Source organism: Pseudophryne corroboree, chromosome 5 (assembly GCF_028390025.1).
Source record: "Pseudophryne corroboree isolate aPseCor3 chromosome 5, aPseCor3.hap2, whole genome shotgun sequence".
NCBI classification, from domain to species: domain Eukaryota; kingdom Metazoa; phylum Chordata; class Amphibia; order Anura; family Myobatrachidae; genus Pseudophryne; species Pseudophryne corroboree.
In genome coordinates, this window is record NC_086448.1 from 38739593 (window position 1) to 38757001 (window position 17409).

Here is a 17409-nt window from a genome sequence, read left to right on the forward strand (position 1 = left end):
CAGTGAGGACAGGGCTGCATGTGACAGGGGCAGTGACATGATGTGAGAAGGGGAATAGAGGCTGCAGGAAGCCACAGACTGAGAGTCATATAGTAGGAGGAAGCAGGGTGATTATTGATATATAAGTACATGGGTTTATTTCTGCACTATAATAGCTGATTATTTTTCTAGAATAAACAGTACATGTATGTGTTACGTGGTTTCATTCAGGTATTCTCTATGTAACTCTTGGTATGTCTATATTTTGCAGGGTGATAGAGGTATAGACGGATTTCCTGGAAAGCCAGGTTCAGAAGGAAAAGAGGTTAGTGATCACAACGGAACCCACTTCTGATCTATAAATACCGTAGCTGCAGCCACCTCTTCTTTCTTACCGCTTTACAGTATGTGCTCACTGGCACTCACATCTCCCTAGGTCTTGTGAATCAGTAAGGTACTGTATGTTTATCATTGAGGAAGGCAGGAATTAGACAGGCAGAGGTAATGAGAAGCGGTAGGTGCCAGAGCTCACACATTACCTAAAAGGGAACAAAATCAGAACGAAGGAAAACTTTCTAGTTAAGTAGGTCGGCAAAAAGCAGATGGCAGCGTGGGCAGCAATCGAACTAGGTCCGAGCTAACAAATGATCATCAAAAGGTATATGAACAAAACACATCCAGATATTATAAGCAGAAACTGTTCCAAGCACTCGATAAATAACAGGCCAGATTCTCTCTGCTAGTCCCATGTAAGCTCTCTGAATGCCCATGTTGGTGCACTGCATTAGGATCAAGTGCACCAACACGGTCACACTAAAGGGCCCTACACACTTAGCGATTTCACTGATCGATATGAACGTTTGAACGAGAACTCGTTCATATCGGTCAGTGTGTAGGCATCAACGATGAACAATGCGCGGCCCCGCGCTCGTTTCATCGTTGGTGCCGGGTCGCTTGTGCATGCAGGCCAATATGGACAATCTCGTCCACATTAGCATGCACGCATATGGAGCCAGGTGACGGGGGGGAGTGAAGAAACTTCTCTCCCTCCGTCACCTCCCCCCTGCCGCCGGGTCACCCATCTGCCGTATCGGCCGTCGGGCAGCTCGGTGGCGGGTCGCCTAATGTGTAGGGCCCATTACTGCCTCTATCGGGCAGATACAATTAGCCACACATTTATCCACATATTACAGCAGGCAGATTCCACTTGTGCCTCTATAGGCAGAATCGTTCTTATGAAGTTAACACATGGAACTTACCGGGCTTCCCCGGCTATTCTAATCCGCCCTTACGTGTGTCAGATACAGGTCCACCTCTACTCAATGTTCAAACAATATTCAAACAAGTTTCTATAATGCGAGATGAGTCCTCGTGTCCTGGTAAATTTTACGTCCACAAATATTATATTTTCTATGCATCCCTACATGCAGCACATTTCCATAGACTGTAGGCTTTCCTGTGCACAGTATTATATGGCCTATAGTTGGTAAGCACAATAGGTTTTTTTAGGCTGTAGTAGATATCACCTGCGGTATTGTGGAGTTAGCACAGTGACGTTGAAGGATAATGCTACTTTAGGTTAATATTTAATCTAACATCTCATGTCCCCTGAACAATAAGAGATGGATTGTCCCACTCCAAGGACCCTGCAGCTTAGTAGACCCCAATCCCCCAGCTCAGAAAAGGCTTCATGCCCTTACGTTGACCACCAAGAGCAGTTTAACCTTTAGCTGGACTCTGTACGTTGCCAGCCCAAGCAAAGCCTTAGCCCTGTTATATCAGCATTAAGAGAGCCTCCTCTTTTCCTGGTCCAAGCGTTTGGCGGTCGGGATCCTGACGTCGTTATTCTAACCGTCGGCATCCCGACCGCCGTGAGCATGACTACATCCCGCCAACAGGAGTATTGGAGAATGATGAGGCAACATCAAAATGCGATAGGATTGGAGGGAAGCAAATATTTTTCCAGTGTGCTAAAGGGAATTGCCTTAGCCCCTTCTTTGACCAGGTGCTCCCGTTATCTGGCTTTAATCCTAACTCTAAACCAGGCCCGTTATTTCGTCTTTTCATTGTTGAACAATTTTATTACATCAATGAATAATTAAACCTACATTTGTTTTGTATTTATTTTCTTAACAGGGCCTTAAAGGCAGCATTGGATTACCGGGTCTGAAAGGTCTTAAAGGCGACAGTGTAAGTGAGGCCCCTGGCAACGCCGCGCAAACGTGGACTGCCCCCGAGGAACTTTACTTTCTCTTACGTCAGTGCTCACAATCATGGCTTGTTTAAGTAGGGAACCTCGGGACCTACAGGCCAGACAAAAATAAAATTAATAATCTGTATTTGCAATGTTTTAACGATATGAAAGCAGATTACTGTGCTTCTGCGGAGGCTTGAACAATCCCCCCTTATATATAAGACTGATTAATAGCTCATGTCTGATTAATGCTGTTCTCAGGTTCTCTTCTCTGTCCTTGGTTTCTAATATCTTGAGAACAATGTCTATGACGCACCAGTCGGAACAAGTACAGTCCTATGATAAAGTTCATAAAATTTAATGGTCATATATAATGGTCATTTAATGAGCCAATAAAAAGTGTACATTAGAGACAGCAGAAGTTGGTTATGTTGTAGTATCAACATGGAGGGATAGGCGAAATGAAACGCGCGGGGGGAGGGGGGGCTACAAAATCATAAAATGTACGCACTTAAAATTATGCTAAATAAGGCAAGTCATCTCTTCTGTGAATTACCTGCTTTGCTTCCTCCATGTAGGGCCAGAAGGGCGAAACGGGGACGCCCGGATTACCTGGAACTGCTGTAAGGACAACTTACTTTTATTTGTTGTTGTTGCATTTACGCAGTTGTTCCAGTTTGTTTGTTTTTTGTCTTTCAAAAAAATAAATTCAAAAATAAATTAATATTGGTACAAAACGGTGTGTAACTGTCAATTGGCTGTTTATGTCCTAGGTCCAGCTGGAAGGGCTGAAAGGAGAACAGGTGAGACGACATTTTCTTTTCTGTGTTTTTTTTTTTTTTTTTTTCACCCAGATTGCTTTTTATTCACCGGTTAAAATTTACAGCCGGGCAAATGACATATCTCTGATTGTAAATGAAACACGGAATAAAAATCAGATGGCAAAATCTTGGGATCTGATTTCCAGATATTATGGTAGTGCATAGTTCTTCACCTTTCTGCTTTATGTGGCGATGTGTTTCCAAAATGGCAATAATATTAGCACTTGCGCCCGTATAGAAGGAAATACATTATTCAGTATATCTATACCAAATGTGAATGTAGCAATCACACTGTTTTTTTAATGATAGCAATCATGAAGAATGTAACACAATGGGGTATATGTAGGAGGCCAGGCTTGGACGTGCCCACAAGGGTAACCACCAGTGGGCCCTACTGCCTGGGGGCCCACCTCCTGTTCTAAGGATCAGGTTCTAGACTCTGCACTTGAATTATACATTATACATATGTTACCTTATACTGGACTATGGTGTATTTTCTACAGTGCATTGCTGTTATTAATCTGGTACACTATCATGCATGCAGCAGCTGAATTTACTGTATATATTTATGAAGGGGCCCAGACGTTGCACTCTCTAATGGTTAGTCAAACCAATGAGGGGCAGGCCACACCCCCTCAGCAGACTGGCCACACCCCCTCAGCAGACTAACCACACTCCTAAACATGGGCCCCTACCACTGCATTCCCGCGTGGGCCCTACATGCCCCAGTCCGAAACTGGAGGCTGCGGGATGCACTTTCCTGGTGAGTCTGCGAGATGTTTTAAAGTGGCAAAGCCAATTTGGTCTTGATTTTTAAATGACTTCCCCTTAAAAACATGGGCCAGGCTCGCCGGGAACTTGCTAATGCCTGTAAGTCGCAGGGTCCTTCTATTACCCCAATATTTTTATTACATTTGAATACATTTTTCAGCTTTTTTTTTATTGTGGCATTATTAATGTGCTATTGTGTATAATGATAACAGATCTTGCATAGAGCATCTCTAGGGGCTTTCAGCTCAGGTACCACCAATGTTGTGTGGATGTCTTTAATCATGCCCAGGTGAGTCACTCTATGTTGCTGGACTGGTTGTGGATTGAAACATCGACACCAGATGGTCGACAGGTCATTAGGGTCAAAATGTAGACAGTTAAATATCAACATGGATTTAGGTAGCCAGAGTCAAAATGTCGACAGGACTCAAATGTTGTATATGTTCCGTAATCAATAGCTGTCGGAAGCGGGTGGTCTTCAGTATGCCGGCTGTCGGGATCCCGGCTCACAGTATACCGGCGCCGGGATCCCGACAGCCGGCATGCCGACACATTTTCCCTCGTGGGTGTCCACGACCCCCCTGGAGGGAGAATAAAATAGTGTGGCACGCTTAGCGCGCCACTGTGCCCGCAGCGTGGCGAGCGCCGCAAGCCCGCAAGGGGCTCATTTGCGCTTGCCACACTGTTGGTATGCCGGCGGTCAGGCTCCCGTCGCCAGTATGCTGGTCGCCGGGAGCCCGACCGCCGGCATACCATACTACACCTGTCGGAAGCTGCCGTCTTGTCGGACATACCACCCTAGCACGTGCTCAGTGCAGATAACAATTAAGTGAACACAGCCTTATACTGGTTTCAAGAGATGGTCATCACAAGACATTTTTAATGTATATCAATAAAGAATAGACAATTTTAATAGTTTTACACAAAACTTTATTAAGTGGGCCCCAGCACAAGAGTCCTTCTTTTTTCTTTTGTACACATGTACAGTACATACTTCTTGATTCTTGGGAACGCCACCAAACAGAATCATTGCCTTAGAAAAAGGCTACATCTGATATATGCTGGTTATTATTATATTGTCCTCTAATTACATACATATCACCACCTTGGTCATAGCACTGAGCAGATTCAAACCTTCCTTTGCAGGACTAAAAGGTTGTCAGGGTCAAAAGTTCAACATGCAAATGGTTGACGCAGAAAAGGTTGACACATGTGTTTTTATATATATATATATATATATTTGAACTCTAACCCTAACCCTCCCCCTGGTGCCTAACCCTAACCCTCCCCCTGGTGCCTAACCATAACCACCCTCTTCCGTAGCCTAACCCTAACCCTCCACCAAGTGCCTAATCCTAACCCCTAAACCTAAAAGACATGAAAAATAATATGTCAGCCTTTTCTGCGTCGACCATTCGCATGTTGACTTTTTGAACCTGTTGACCTGAGACCCTGTTGGCCATGCCAACCATTTAGCTTTTGACCATGTTGACCTTTTGATTCTGTTGTCCTATTGGCTGTTGACCATCTGGTGTCAACCTACAGTATTGACTAGTTACTGTCTATCTTCAATCCGGATACCTGCTGCGTCAGTAAATATCCCACCTGCTTCCACAGACAGAAATCTTCAGACCTGTTGGGAAACTTGAGGGTTGAGGTTGAGAGACACTGCTCTAAGTTATTAACAATGTGTTTTTCTTTTTGTTATTCAGTGTAATATGTATTCCATAATCCCATTTCTTGTTATCTCAGGGGATTCCAGGGCCGCGGGGGCCACCAGGGTTTGCAGGACCACCTGGACCATTAGTAAGTCACTAATCATATCTGTTTCCCTCTAGAAAAGGAAAGAACTGTTGACTAAAGCGATGTAAACTGATTTCTTTTTTCAAGCAAAAATAATGAATACACCTCTCACCTAGCCAGCGTCATAAGCGCAGAATTACTAACAGAGTATCTTTGAACGTTAGTAACATCCGCTTGTTATTTCATCAATAAATATATCCCCTGAGAAAACAGTAATAATATTTTAGGCATATTTTGGAGCTGGTGAAATTGGTTTTATTTATGTGACATCTTGCAAGTTACCAGTTAACTAAATAGTCAGTTGGATAAACCGATCACCAGAACTACCACATTTAGATTTAGAATGAGTTTGGAGGCTCAGCAGAGCTGGAAGAACAAGGTGTCTATTCAATTACTGTCTGATTTTTTTTAGAAATCGGAAAAATGTCACTTTCCGACTTTTTTAGGTGGAATTTGGATTCGACCTATTCAATTATAGTGCAGTTTTTAAAAATCCGACTTGTCGGAAAACACGTGGATCGGCGGACTAGCAGCGGATCCACGTGTTTTGACGGATTTGCGGGCAATTCCGACAGTTTGTTGGCCCGTTTTCGACAATGTCAATCCGACTTAAAGAAAGTCGTATCGGCATTGTCGAAAACGGGCAAAAACCTGTTGGAATCGCCCACAAATTGAATACGGAACTGTTGGATCCTTTCCATTGGAGAGGATCCAACAGGCATTGAATAGTCTCCCAAGTTGCAAGAGGGTGGGCACGCAAGCTGTCTGATGACGGCATCCACCTGCCAACAAGATCAATCAAAGTCCATCAGACCCTGATGAGATATTGACCAGAGGAACAAAACGCAGCACCACGCTGTCCCTATTATCTCAATAAAACAAATGATATACATAGTTACATAATAATTAATAATTCAAGGCAACACATAGGTGGCCTTTAACTATGGTCAATGCTAAATACTGTACACAGACTGGTCAGATCATGTAGTGCACTTGCTAAGAATGAATCCCTTACTTTATATATTACAGGCAGAAAAGGTATACTATTAAATTACAGATAGGACTCTTTTTTGCAGTTCTGTGTAGAGTTTAGTCATCAAATGGTTTCTATAGGAAACCAAATCTAGCGCTGACATCTGCTGGTGGAATAAGTTATTACACTCCATTACATTACATGACAGTACATTTTCATTATATAAGTCATGTGATAAAGAAAGTTTTCTAATGAAATAAACACTTCATATTTTATGGTGTAATATTTTGCAAATACTGAATTAAGGGGCCTATTTACTAAGCTTTGGATGGAGATAAAGTGGACGGAGATAAAGTACCAGCCAATCAGCTGCTAACTACCATGTCACAGGCTGGGATTGAAACATGACAGTTAGGAGCTGATTGTCTGGTACTTTATCTCCGTCCACTTTAGCTCCATCCAAGGCTAAAACTCTAATTTCAAACGTCTCTGTGCTGTGTTAGTTTTCTATCCAGCTGCCATTAATGAGTGCGTGAGGTGATGCGGGGAATGTCCTAAACTGTAGCAAACATGATGTTTTATTTCATCGATTGCTATATAATTCTCTGTTATAATAGCACAACCTCAGACATAAGTTGGGGATACGAGAAACCAGTCATGTTTAACCCTTTGATGTACAGTATATAACTGACACAGCAAGTGGTTTAAAGGGGTCGGATCCCTAAGTTCTGAAAACATATGATTACGACCTTAAATAATGTAATTCTCTCCCTTAAGGGACCGGAGGGCCCCAAGGGCAGCTCTGGAATTCCTGGAGCCAAAGGAGAGCAGGTGAGAACCAGTAACTATTTTATGTTGATTTTAAATTAGGTACAATTGAAATGAATTGATAAGTTTTGCAGGGGTTACATACAGTATCCCGGCGGGCGGGATGGCAGCTGTTAATATCCGGACAGCAGGATCCCGCCCGCCAGAATGCCGGTAGCGGGGAGACTAGAGCGCTAAGAGTCCCCTTGCAGGCTCGCTACGCTCACCTTGGTGCGGGCTCGGTGGCTCACTGCGCTTGCCGCAGGATCTATTCGCACTCTATGGGTGTCGTTGACACCCACCAGTAGAAATAGCCCTGATGCGCCGGGATTCTGGCTGTTGGCATTGTCGGCTGTCGGTATCCTGAACGCTGGGATCCCGACGGCCTGCATTTTTACTGCATCCCGTTTTGCGGTGTTATCAGACTTGCATTTTCCATAGTGCAGAGGTTCCCAAACTGTGTGCCGTGGCTCCCTGGGGTGCCTCCGGACACTTGCAGGGGTGCCCTGGGTTGGTGGTCCAGGACCAATTCAAATTATTCATGGTCAATATAATAGGTAAAACCAGTGCTGGTGGCTGCCAGTCATAAAATATGTGGCCAAACAGAAGCAAATCCTGTCCCTCACCACACAACTGACCCTAAGGATGACATATAAACGTGATCTACTTAATGTAATATTTCTTTCTAAATTTCTCAATAAGAAATGTTTGGCCTAGGGGTGCCGTGAAAAAAATTCTGATATTCTAGGGCGCCGTGATTCAAAAAAGTTTGGAAACCACTGCCATAGTGTGTTCTCGCAGGATGTAACATGGTTTGTTGGTCATCAGTGGAACTGCTAGCACTGGAGCAGACCTCATACCGCCATCTACAGTATGATGTATGTAAGCACGAGCAAGGCAGAAAAAGACATCCAAAATAAACTATTTGCAGGAACAGAGTTCCCTTCAGAGTTATGTATGTTTGGTGAAACAGACAGATGAATGGAGCACGCATTAACTTACAGTTACATAAGGTAATGTGCACAATTCTCCCAAATGTACTGTAAGATTAAATAGGGACAGCATGCCTCAATTCCAGTAGAAATGAGTGCGGTCCTGAGGGCGCCAGACCTCCTGTAAAGTTTTGAAGTGGTTCAGAATACATTGATGTAGATTAGGAGATGACTGCTTGTAGCAGTGGTTCTGTATTGCTGAGGTTCATGGTCCGAGCTTCCACCTCAGCCAGGATTCCAATAGGTCTAAAATGTACAGAATAACTATAATGGTCTGCCAGGGAGCGGGCTGTGCCCACACTAATGGGGCCTGATTCTGATTTGGAGAGCAGATGCGTCTTGCGGACGGAGACCGCTACTGCGGGTGGAACGATCTGTCCGTTGCCGGACCACACTTTTTTTTCCAGGAAATGGGTGGCGACCATGCAATCGCGATGAACAGCCCCATTTGGTGGGTGTGTCATAGGCAGGTAATTTAACTTCCGTGCGTGATTCAGGTGGAGATAGGACGTCTGTTGCTAACAGATCCTTTGCACTTAGCATGGGGCTGGTGCGAGTCCGGATACATGTTTGTGGTGTGACCACACCGCTGGGGGCGTGGCCTGCACTGGTGAAATGATGGGTTGCCCCTTAGTCAACTCCTCCAAACACCCAATCATTGATGCACAGTCAAGCACACTTACTGTATGCAGAACATACCTTTTTTTTTACAGTTGCGGGTTGTCAAGTATATTCAGTAGAGCCCAGTATCTGGTGGCCAGTGCAGAAGTCATAGCCCAGTCCAGGTGTATAGTATACTGCTCAGCCAATTATGGCTAAGGGGCCTACTCATGTCTCTTTAGGGGCCCGTTACACATGTGGAAATGCTAGTTTCTGCTTGGTTTATGTAACGGGTCCATTCATTATTAGGGGTCTGCCTTCTTTTCAGCAAACTCCTTTCCGGAGCCCTGTTCCTTCCTATGCGAAGGAGTACCAGCTTGCAAAGACAGGCGCCCCTGCACTGCGTGCACCATGGGCGTGCACATGTATGAACTCAGGTCACGCGTGCGTAGTGGGCCGGATCGAAAGGGGTAAGTACAGGACTGCCATCAGAAATTGTGGGGCCTGGGACTGGCAAAATAGACAAGGCCCCCCCACCAAAATAAAAAAAGATTCTGCCACACTGCTCCACCCCAGGAAAGGCTTGTTTTAAGTCCTCCATGTGCATCAGCCCATTGTTATTGTGCAGCCTGTGCAGCTCTCCAGGTATTGGCGGCAGGAGCCAGGGGTGGGCCCCCTCTCTATAAGGGCCCAGGACTCCAGTCCCTGCAGTCCCACCCTGTTGGCTGCCCTGGGTAAGTAACACTGCTAATAATGTAGTATGGCAGGTGCAGCCTGTTTTTGCAGAAGATGTCCCAAGCACCGGAGCAATACTGAATTGATCCGGGAGGTTTAGAATCCACTGCTGCAACTCACAGCAAGATAGATACTTACTGTAATCATAATGAATTCGCCCCTTAGTGTCCTATACAGAGGCCAGCCCTTGCAGCCAGTGTCAGTACAGAACAGAAAGGTAACATACTGTAACACTTACCACTACGGCCCGGAATCCCTGACAATTGATAAGTGCAGGCATACAATAAGTTATTTATTTCTTCTTGTTGCAGTAAGCATCCATAGATAAAAGAAACTCTGACTTATCTCTGCCTTGCAAGGAATAATAGTAAACGCCAATAGCGACGGAACTATTGCTGCTAATTAAGGCTCTCCGCTGTTAGGATCACTTTGGCTGAGATAAAATGTTCAGTATCCAAAAGATGAGACAGATTAATCTCCGTGCAGTTATTCAAGTGGAAACGGAGTCTTGGCGCCCGGCTGGAAAGTTGCTATTTAACACTGTTTCCTTCTTACAAGTTTCCTCTGCGTATAATGATGTTTTCGCGGAGACAGAGCGACTGGTAATGGGGCATATACTGTACCACTTCATCCAGTGTTCATCTGCTTTTTTGGCATTCTGGTAATGAATGTCATTACGGGATAGATTACAGCATTTCCTAATGAGGACTCTTAGCACGAAGTAAGAGGCGAGAATTTCTATTCTGTCCCTGGCAGCGGTTTGAGGACCTTTCTGCGGGTTTCCAGAATTTTATTGAATTCTTAGTAAATGTCTGAGTCACCAGATAAGGAAAAGATATCGTAAAGCATGCGCTGTGCGACTTTGACCTTATTTGGACCCATGCGCAGTTGAAAAGCATCAACCATTTGCTGGAATATGGGCATTGCGTGGTGCTAAGGGCACCGCAATTCAATCTATGAGTAAGGGCAAATTTATATATGGATGATATATAATAAAATAAAAGGACTCTAATGTTCTCTTATTCCGTCACAGGGTATAAAAGGAGAAGACGGATTACCTGCAGTGGATGGTGTTCCGGGCCCGGAGGTGAGCTGGGAAAGTAAACAGAAATATACAGGATAAAATATGGTGTTGTTTTATTGTAATTTATTTACTGTAGTTATCTGAAAATTGTTTCCATAAGAATCAGCTGCATCATAAAATGAGTGGAATGTACAGAATCAATCAAAAAAATACTGTCAAACCTCTCCTTCAAAGTCATACCACAATATATACAGTATGTCTGCAGAAAATATCTCCCGTATCTGCTGCGGACCATATTGATACAAATGGGGAACTATACGTATTGCAGTAAGCCTCCAAAACTGACAGTTTATGCCACAGCAGCGCCTGTAGCATTTAATGGGGCTAAAATGTGTCTCTATGCATCAGGTTATGTAGAGTGTCAATTTCCGTAACTTATGCCCGATAGGTAACGCTATCCAGTGGCGGAACTAGCGAGCGGTGGGCCCAGGTGCGACAAAATTCTTTGCCCCCCCCCCCCCCCATCTCATCCAAGTCCACCCCCTCACCCCTGGAGAGGATCTGGTGAGGGGGACCTGCTCAGGGCCAGAGAAATGGATACCTAGCAACAGTGCCGTAACTAGACATTTTAGCGCTGTGTGCAAGAAACGGCATCGGAGCCCCACCCTGCATGCAAAACAGGGGCAGTGCGCGCCGTAGGCGCTCGCAAAAATACATAGTGGCGTGGCTTCGTGGGGAAGGGGTGTGGCCACAAAATAATACCAATTCATAAAACGGTGCACAGTAGTCTCCATTATTCAAATTACGCCGCACAGTAGCACCACTACACCAGGTAGAGACCCTTTTACACCTTACGGCGGACAGATTCCTCTTTTTACACATTACGGCAGACAGCGTCCCCTTTTTACACATTACGGCAGACAGCGTGCCCTTGTTACACATAGCGGCAGACAGCGTACACTTTTTACACATAACGGCAGATAGTGTGCCCTTGTTAAACATAGCGGCAGACAGCGTACACTTTTTACACATTACAGCAGACAGCGTACACTTTTTACACATTACGGCAGAAGGCGTGCCCTTGTTACACATTACGGCAGGCAGATTCCCCCCTTTTTACACATTATGGCAAAGATTCCCCCTTTTTACACATTGCGGCAGGCAGATTCCCCATTTTTACACATTGCGGCAGGCAGATTCCCCATTTTTACACATTGCGGCAGGCAGATTCCCCATTTTTACACATTGCGGCAGGCAGTACCAAGAAAGACCGAAAGACAGACAGACAGAAAGAATTATACTTACCCTCTCCGCTGGCTCAGGCTCCTCGGTGCAGCTTCTGACGATTCCCGGGCAGGAGAGAAGGAGGAGGAGGGAGGTGGAAGAGGGAGCCGCAGCAGCGCTGTGTTATTGGTTGAGGCGATGCTGCTGCTGTCCCTCTGCTTCAATATAGGCTGTTCTCGGAAGACAGCTATAGTGAAGCAGAGGGGCAGCAGCGCCTCAACCAGTAACAAAGCGCTGCTGCGGCTCCCTCTTCCACCTCCCTCCTCCTCCTTCTCCCCCGTGCCGCTGCAGTGCGCTCCTCTCCTCTCTGGGCGGCTGTGTGCTGCGGGCACACAGCAGCATGTAATGAGTCATTTTGACTCATTACATGCTTTGGGCCCCTGGACAGAGGCGGGCCCCAGTGCAACGCACTGGTTGCATTGGCGGTAGTTCCGCCTCTGACGCTATCTACAGAAACCTATGGACGAGATTTATCACACAGTATAAAGTATATACAATGATTGATACATCCCGCCCCCTAAATCACACAATACATAATACAGAGCACTGCTACTGCGGCCTCATCTCACCTATCACACAGTATACAATACAGAGATACTACTGCGCCTCATCTCACCTATCACACAGTATACAGTACAGAGCTACTACTGCGGCCTCATCTCGCCTATCACACAGTATACAGTACAGAGCTACTACTGCGGCCTCATCTCGCCTATCACACAGTATACAGTACAGAGCTACTACTGCAGCCTCATCTCACCTATCACACAGTATATACAGTACAGAGCTACTACTGCAGCCTCATCTCACCTATCACACAGTATACAGTACAGAGCTCCTACTGCGGCCTCATCTCACCTATCACACAGTATACAGTACAGAGCTACTACTGCAGCCTCATCTCACCTATCACACAGTATACAGTACAGAGCTACTACTGCCGCCTCATCCCACCTATCACACAGTATACAGTACAGAGATACTACTGCAGCCTCATCTCACCTATCACACAGTATACAGTACAGAGCTACTACTGCGACCTCATCTCACCTATCACACAGTATACAGTACAGAGCTACTACTGCAGCCTCATCTCACCTATCACACAGTATACAGTACAGAGCTACTACTGCGGCCTCATCTCACCTATCACACAGTATACAGTACAGAGCTACTACTGCATCCTCATCGCACCTATCACACAGTATACAGTACAGAGCTACTACTGCAGCCTCATCTCACCTATCACACAGTATACAGTACAGAGATACTACTGCGCCTCATCTCACCTATCACACAGTATACAGTACAGAGATACTACTGCGCCTCATCTCACCTATCACACAGTATACAGTACAGAGATACTACTGCAGCCTCATCTCACCTATCACACAGTATACAGTACAGAGCTACTACTGCAGCCTCATCTCACCTATCACACAGTATACAGTACAGAGCTACTACTGCGGCCTCATCTCACCTATCACACAGTATACAGTACAGAGCTACTACTGCAGCCTCATCTCACCTATCACACAGTATACAGTACAGAGCTACTACTGTGACCTCATCTCACCTATCACACAGTATACAGTACAGAGATACTACTGCATCCTCATCTCACCTATCACACAGTATACAGTACAGAGCTACTACTGTGACCTCATCTCACTTATCACACAGTATACAGTACAGAGATACTACTGCATCCTCATCTCACCTATCACACAGTATACAGTACAGAGCTACTACTGTGACCTCATCTCACCTATCACACAGTATACAGTACAGAGGTACTACTGCAGCCTCATCTCACCTATCACACAGTATACAGTACAGAGCTACTACTGCATCCTCTTCTCACCTACCACACAGTATACAGTACAGAGCTACTACTGCAGCCTCATCTCATCTATCACACAGTATACAGTACAGAGCGACTACTGCAGCCTTATCTCACCTATCACACAGTATACATACAGTACAGAGCTACTGCTGCAGCCTCATCTCACCTATCACACAGTATACAGTACAGAGCTACTACTGCGGCCTCATCTCACCTATCACACAGTATACAGTACAGAGCTACTACTGCGGCCTCATCTCACCTATCACACACCTCATCTCACCTATCACACAGTATACAGTACAGAGCTACTACTGCGGCCTCATCTCACCTATCACACAGTATACAGTACAGAGATACTACTGCAGCCTCATCTCACCTATCACACAGTATACAGTACAGAGCTACTACTGCAGCCTCATCTCATCTATCACACAGTATACAGTACAGAGCGACTACTGCAGCCTCATCTCACCTATCACACAGTATACATACAGTACAGAGCTACTACTGCAGCCTCATCTCACCTATCACACAGTATACAGTACAGAGCTACTGCTGCAGCCTCATCACACCTATCACACAGTATACAGTACAGAGCTACTACTGCGGCCTCATCTCACCTATCACACAGTATACAGTACAGAGCGACTACTGCGGCCTCATCTCACCTACCACACAGTATACAGTACAGAGATACTACTGCATCCTCATCTCACCTATCACACAGTATACAGTACAGAGCTACTACTGCCGCCTCATCCCACCTATCACACAGTATACAGTACAGAGCGACTACTGCATCCTCATCTCACCTATCACACAGTATACAGTACAGAGCGACTACTGCATCCTCATCTCACCTATCACACAGTATACAGTACAGAGCTACTACTGCAGCCTCATCTCGCCTATCACGCAGTATACAGTACAGAGCTACTACTGCAGCCTCATCTCATCTATCACACAGTATACAGTACAGAGCTACTACTGCATCCTCATCTCACCTATCACACAGTATACAGTACAGAGCGACTACTGCAGCCTCATCTCACCTATCACACAGTATACAGTACAGAGCTACTACTGCATCCTCATCTCACCTATCACACAGTATACAGTACAGAGCGACTACTGCAGCCTCATCTCACCTATCACACAGTATACAGTACAGAGTGACTACTGCAGCCTCATCTCATCTATCACACAGTATACAGTACAGAGCTACTACTGCAGCCTCATCTCACCTATCACACAGTATACAGTACAGAGATAATACTGCGGCCTCATCTCACCTATCACACAGTATACAGTACAGAGCGACTACTGCAGCCTCATCTCACCTATCACACAGTATACAGTACAGAGATACTACTGCGGCCTCATCTCACCTATCACACAGTATACAGTACAGAGCTACTACTGCATCCTCATCTCACCTATCACACAGTATACAGTACAGAGCGACTACTGCATCCTCATCTCACCTATCACACAGTATACAGTACAGAGCGACTACTGCAGCCTCATCTCGCTTATCACACAGTATACAGTACAGAGCTACTACTGCAGCCTCATCTCATCTATCACACAGTATACAGTACAGAGATACTACTGCCGCCTCATCCCACCTATCACACAGTATACAGTACAGAGCGACTACTGCAGCCTCATCTCACCTATCACACAGTATACAGTACAGAGCTACTACTGCAGCCTCATCTCACCTATCACACAGTATACAGTACAGAGCTACTACTGCGGCCTCATCTCACCTATCACACAGTATACAGTACAGAGCTACTACTGCAGCCTCATCTCACCTATCACACAGTATACAGTACAGAGCTACTACTGCATCCTCATCTCACCTATCACACAGTATACAGTACAGAGCTACTACTGCATCCTCATCTCACCTATCACACAGTATACAGTACAGAGCTTCTACTGCAGCCTCATCTCACCTATCACACAGTATACAGTACAGAGATACTACTGCAGCCTCATCTCACCTATCACACAGTATACAGTACAGAGATACTACTGCATCCTCATCGCACCTATCACACAGTATACAGTACAGAGCTACTACTGCATCCTCATCTCACCTATCACACAGTATACAGTACAGAGCTACTACTGCAGCCTCATCTCACCTATCACACAGTATACAGTACAGAGCTACTACTGCAGCCTCATCTCATCTATCACACAGTATACAGTACAGAGCTTCTACTGCAGCCTCATCTCACCTATCACACAGTATACAGTACAGAGATACTACTGCATCCTCATCGCACCTATCACACAGTATACAGTACAGAGCTACTACTGCATCCTCATCTCACCTATCACACAGTATACAGTACAGAGCTACTACTGCGCCTCATCTCACCTATCACACAGTATACAGTACAGAGCTCCTACTGCAGCCTCATTTCATCTATCACACAGTATACAGTACAGAGATACTACTGCAGCCTCATCTCACCTATCACACAGTATACAGTACAGAGCTACTACTGCAGCCTCATCTCATCTATCACACAGTATACAGTACAGAGCGACTACTGCAGCCTCATCTCACCTATCACACAGTATACAGTACAGAGATACTACTGCCGCCTCATCTCACCTATCACACAGTATACAGTACAGAGCTACTACTGCATCCTCATCTCACCTATCACACAGTATACAGTACAGAGCTACTACTGCATCCTCATCTCACCTATCACACAGTATACAGTACAGAGCTACTACTGCAGCCTCATCTCACCTATCACACAGTATACAGTACAGAGCTACTACTGCAGCCTCATCTCATCTATCACACAGTATACAGTACAGAGCGACTACTGCAGCCTCATCTCACCTATCACACAGTATACAGTACAGAGCTACTACTGCGGCCTCATCTCACCTATCACACAGTATACAGTACAGAGCTACTACTGCATCCTCATCTCACCTATCACACAGTATACAGTACAGAGCTACTACTGCATCCTCATCTCACCTATCACACAGTATACAGTACAGAGCTACTACTGCGCCTCATCTCACCTATCACACAGTATACAGTACAGAGCTACTACTGCGGCCTCATCTCATCTATCACACAGTATACAGTACAGAGCTACTACTGCAGCCTCATCTCACCTATCACACAGTATATAGTACAGAGCTACTACTGCTGCCTCATCTTACCTATCACACAGTATACAGTACAGAGCTCCTACTGCGGCCTCATCTCACCTATCACACAGTATACAGTACAGAGCTACTACTGCAGCCTCATCTCACCTATCACACAGTATACAGTACAGAGCTCCTACTGCCGCCTCATCTCACCTATCACACAGTATACAGTACAGAGCTACTACTGCAGCCTCATCTCTCCTATCATACAGTCTACAGTACAGAGCTACTACTGCGGCCTCATCTCACCTATCACACAATATACAGTACAGAGCTACTACTGCAGCCTCATCTCACCTATCACACAGTATACAGTACAGAGCTCCTACTGCGGCCTCATCTCACCTATCACACAGTATACAGTACAGAGCTACTA

At 45.3% G+C, this 17409-nt stretch overlaps 1 protein-coding gene across 1 annotated transcript in view; it reads left to right on the top strand.

The window, feature by feature from the left end:
• COL22A1 (collagen type XXII alpha 1 chain) overlaps window positions 1-17409 on the top strand; it is a 381368-nt gene that overhangs the window by 108107 nt on the left and 255852 nt on the right. Inside the window, exons 6-12 of the mRNA XM_063925140.1 lie at window positions 251-304; window positions 2116-2169; window positions 2752-2796; window positions 2947-2976; window positions 5518-5571; window positions 7319-7372; window positions 10709-10762. Coding sequence (XP_063781210.1) covers window positions 251-304; window positions 2116-2169; window positions 2752-2796; window positions 2947-2976; window positions 5518-5571; window positions 7319-7372; window positions 10709-10762 — 345 coding nt within the window. The remainder of the gene's footprint in view (window positions 1-250; window positions 305-2115; window positions 2170-2751; window positions 2797-2946; window positions 2977-5517; window positions 5572-7318; window positions 7373-10708; window positions 10763-17409) is intronic.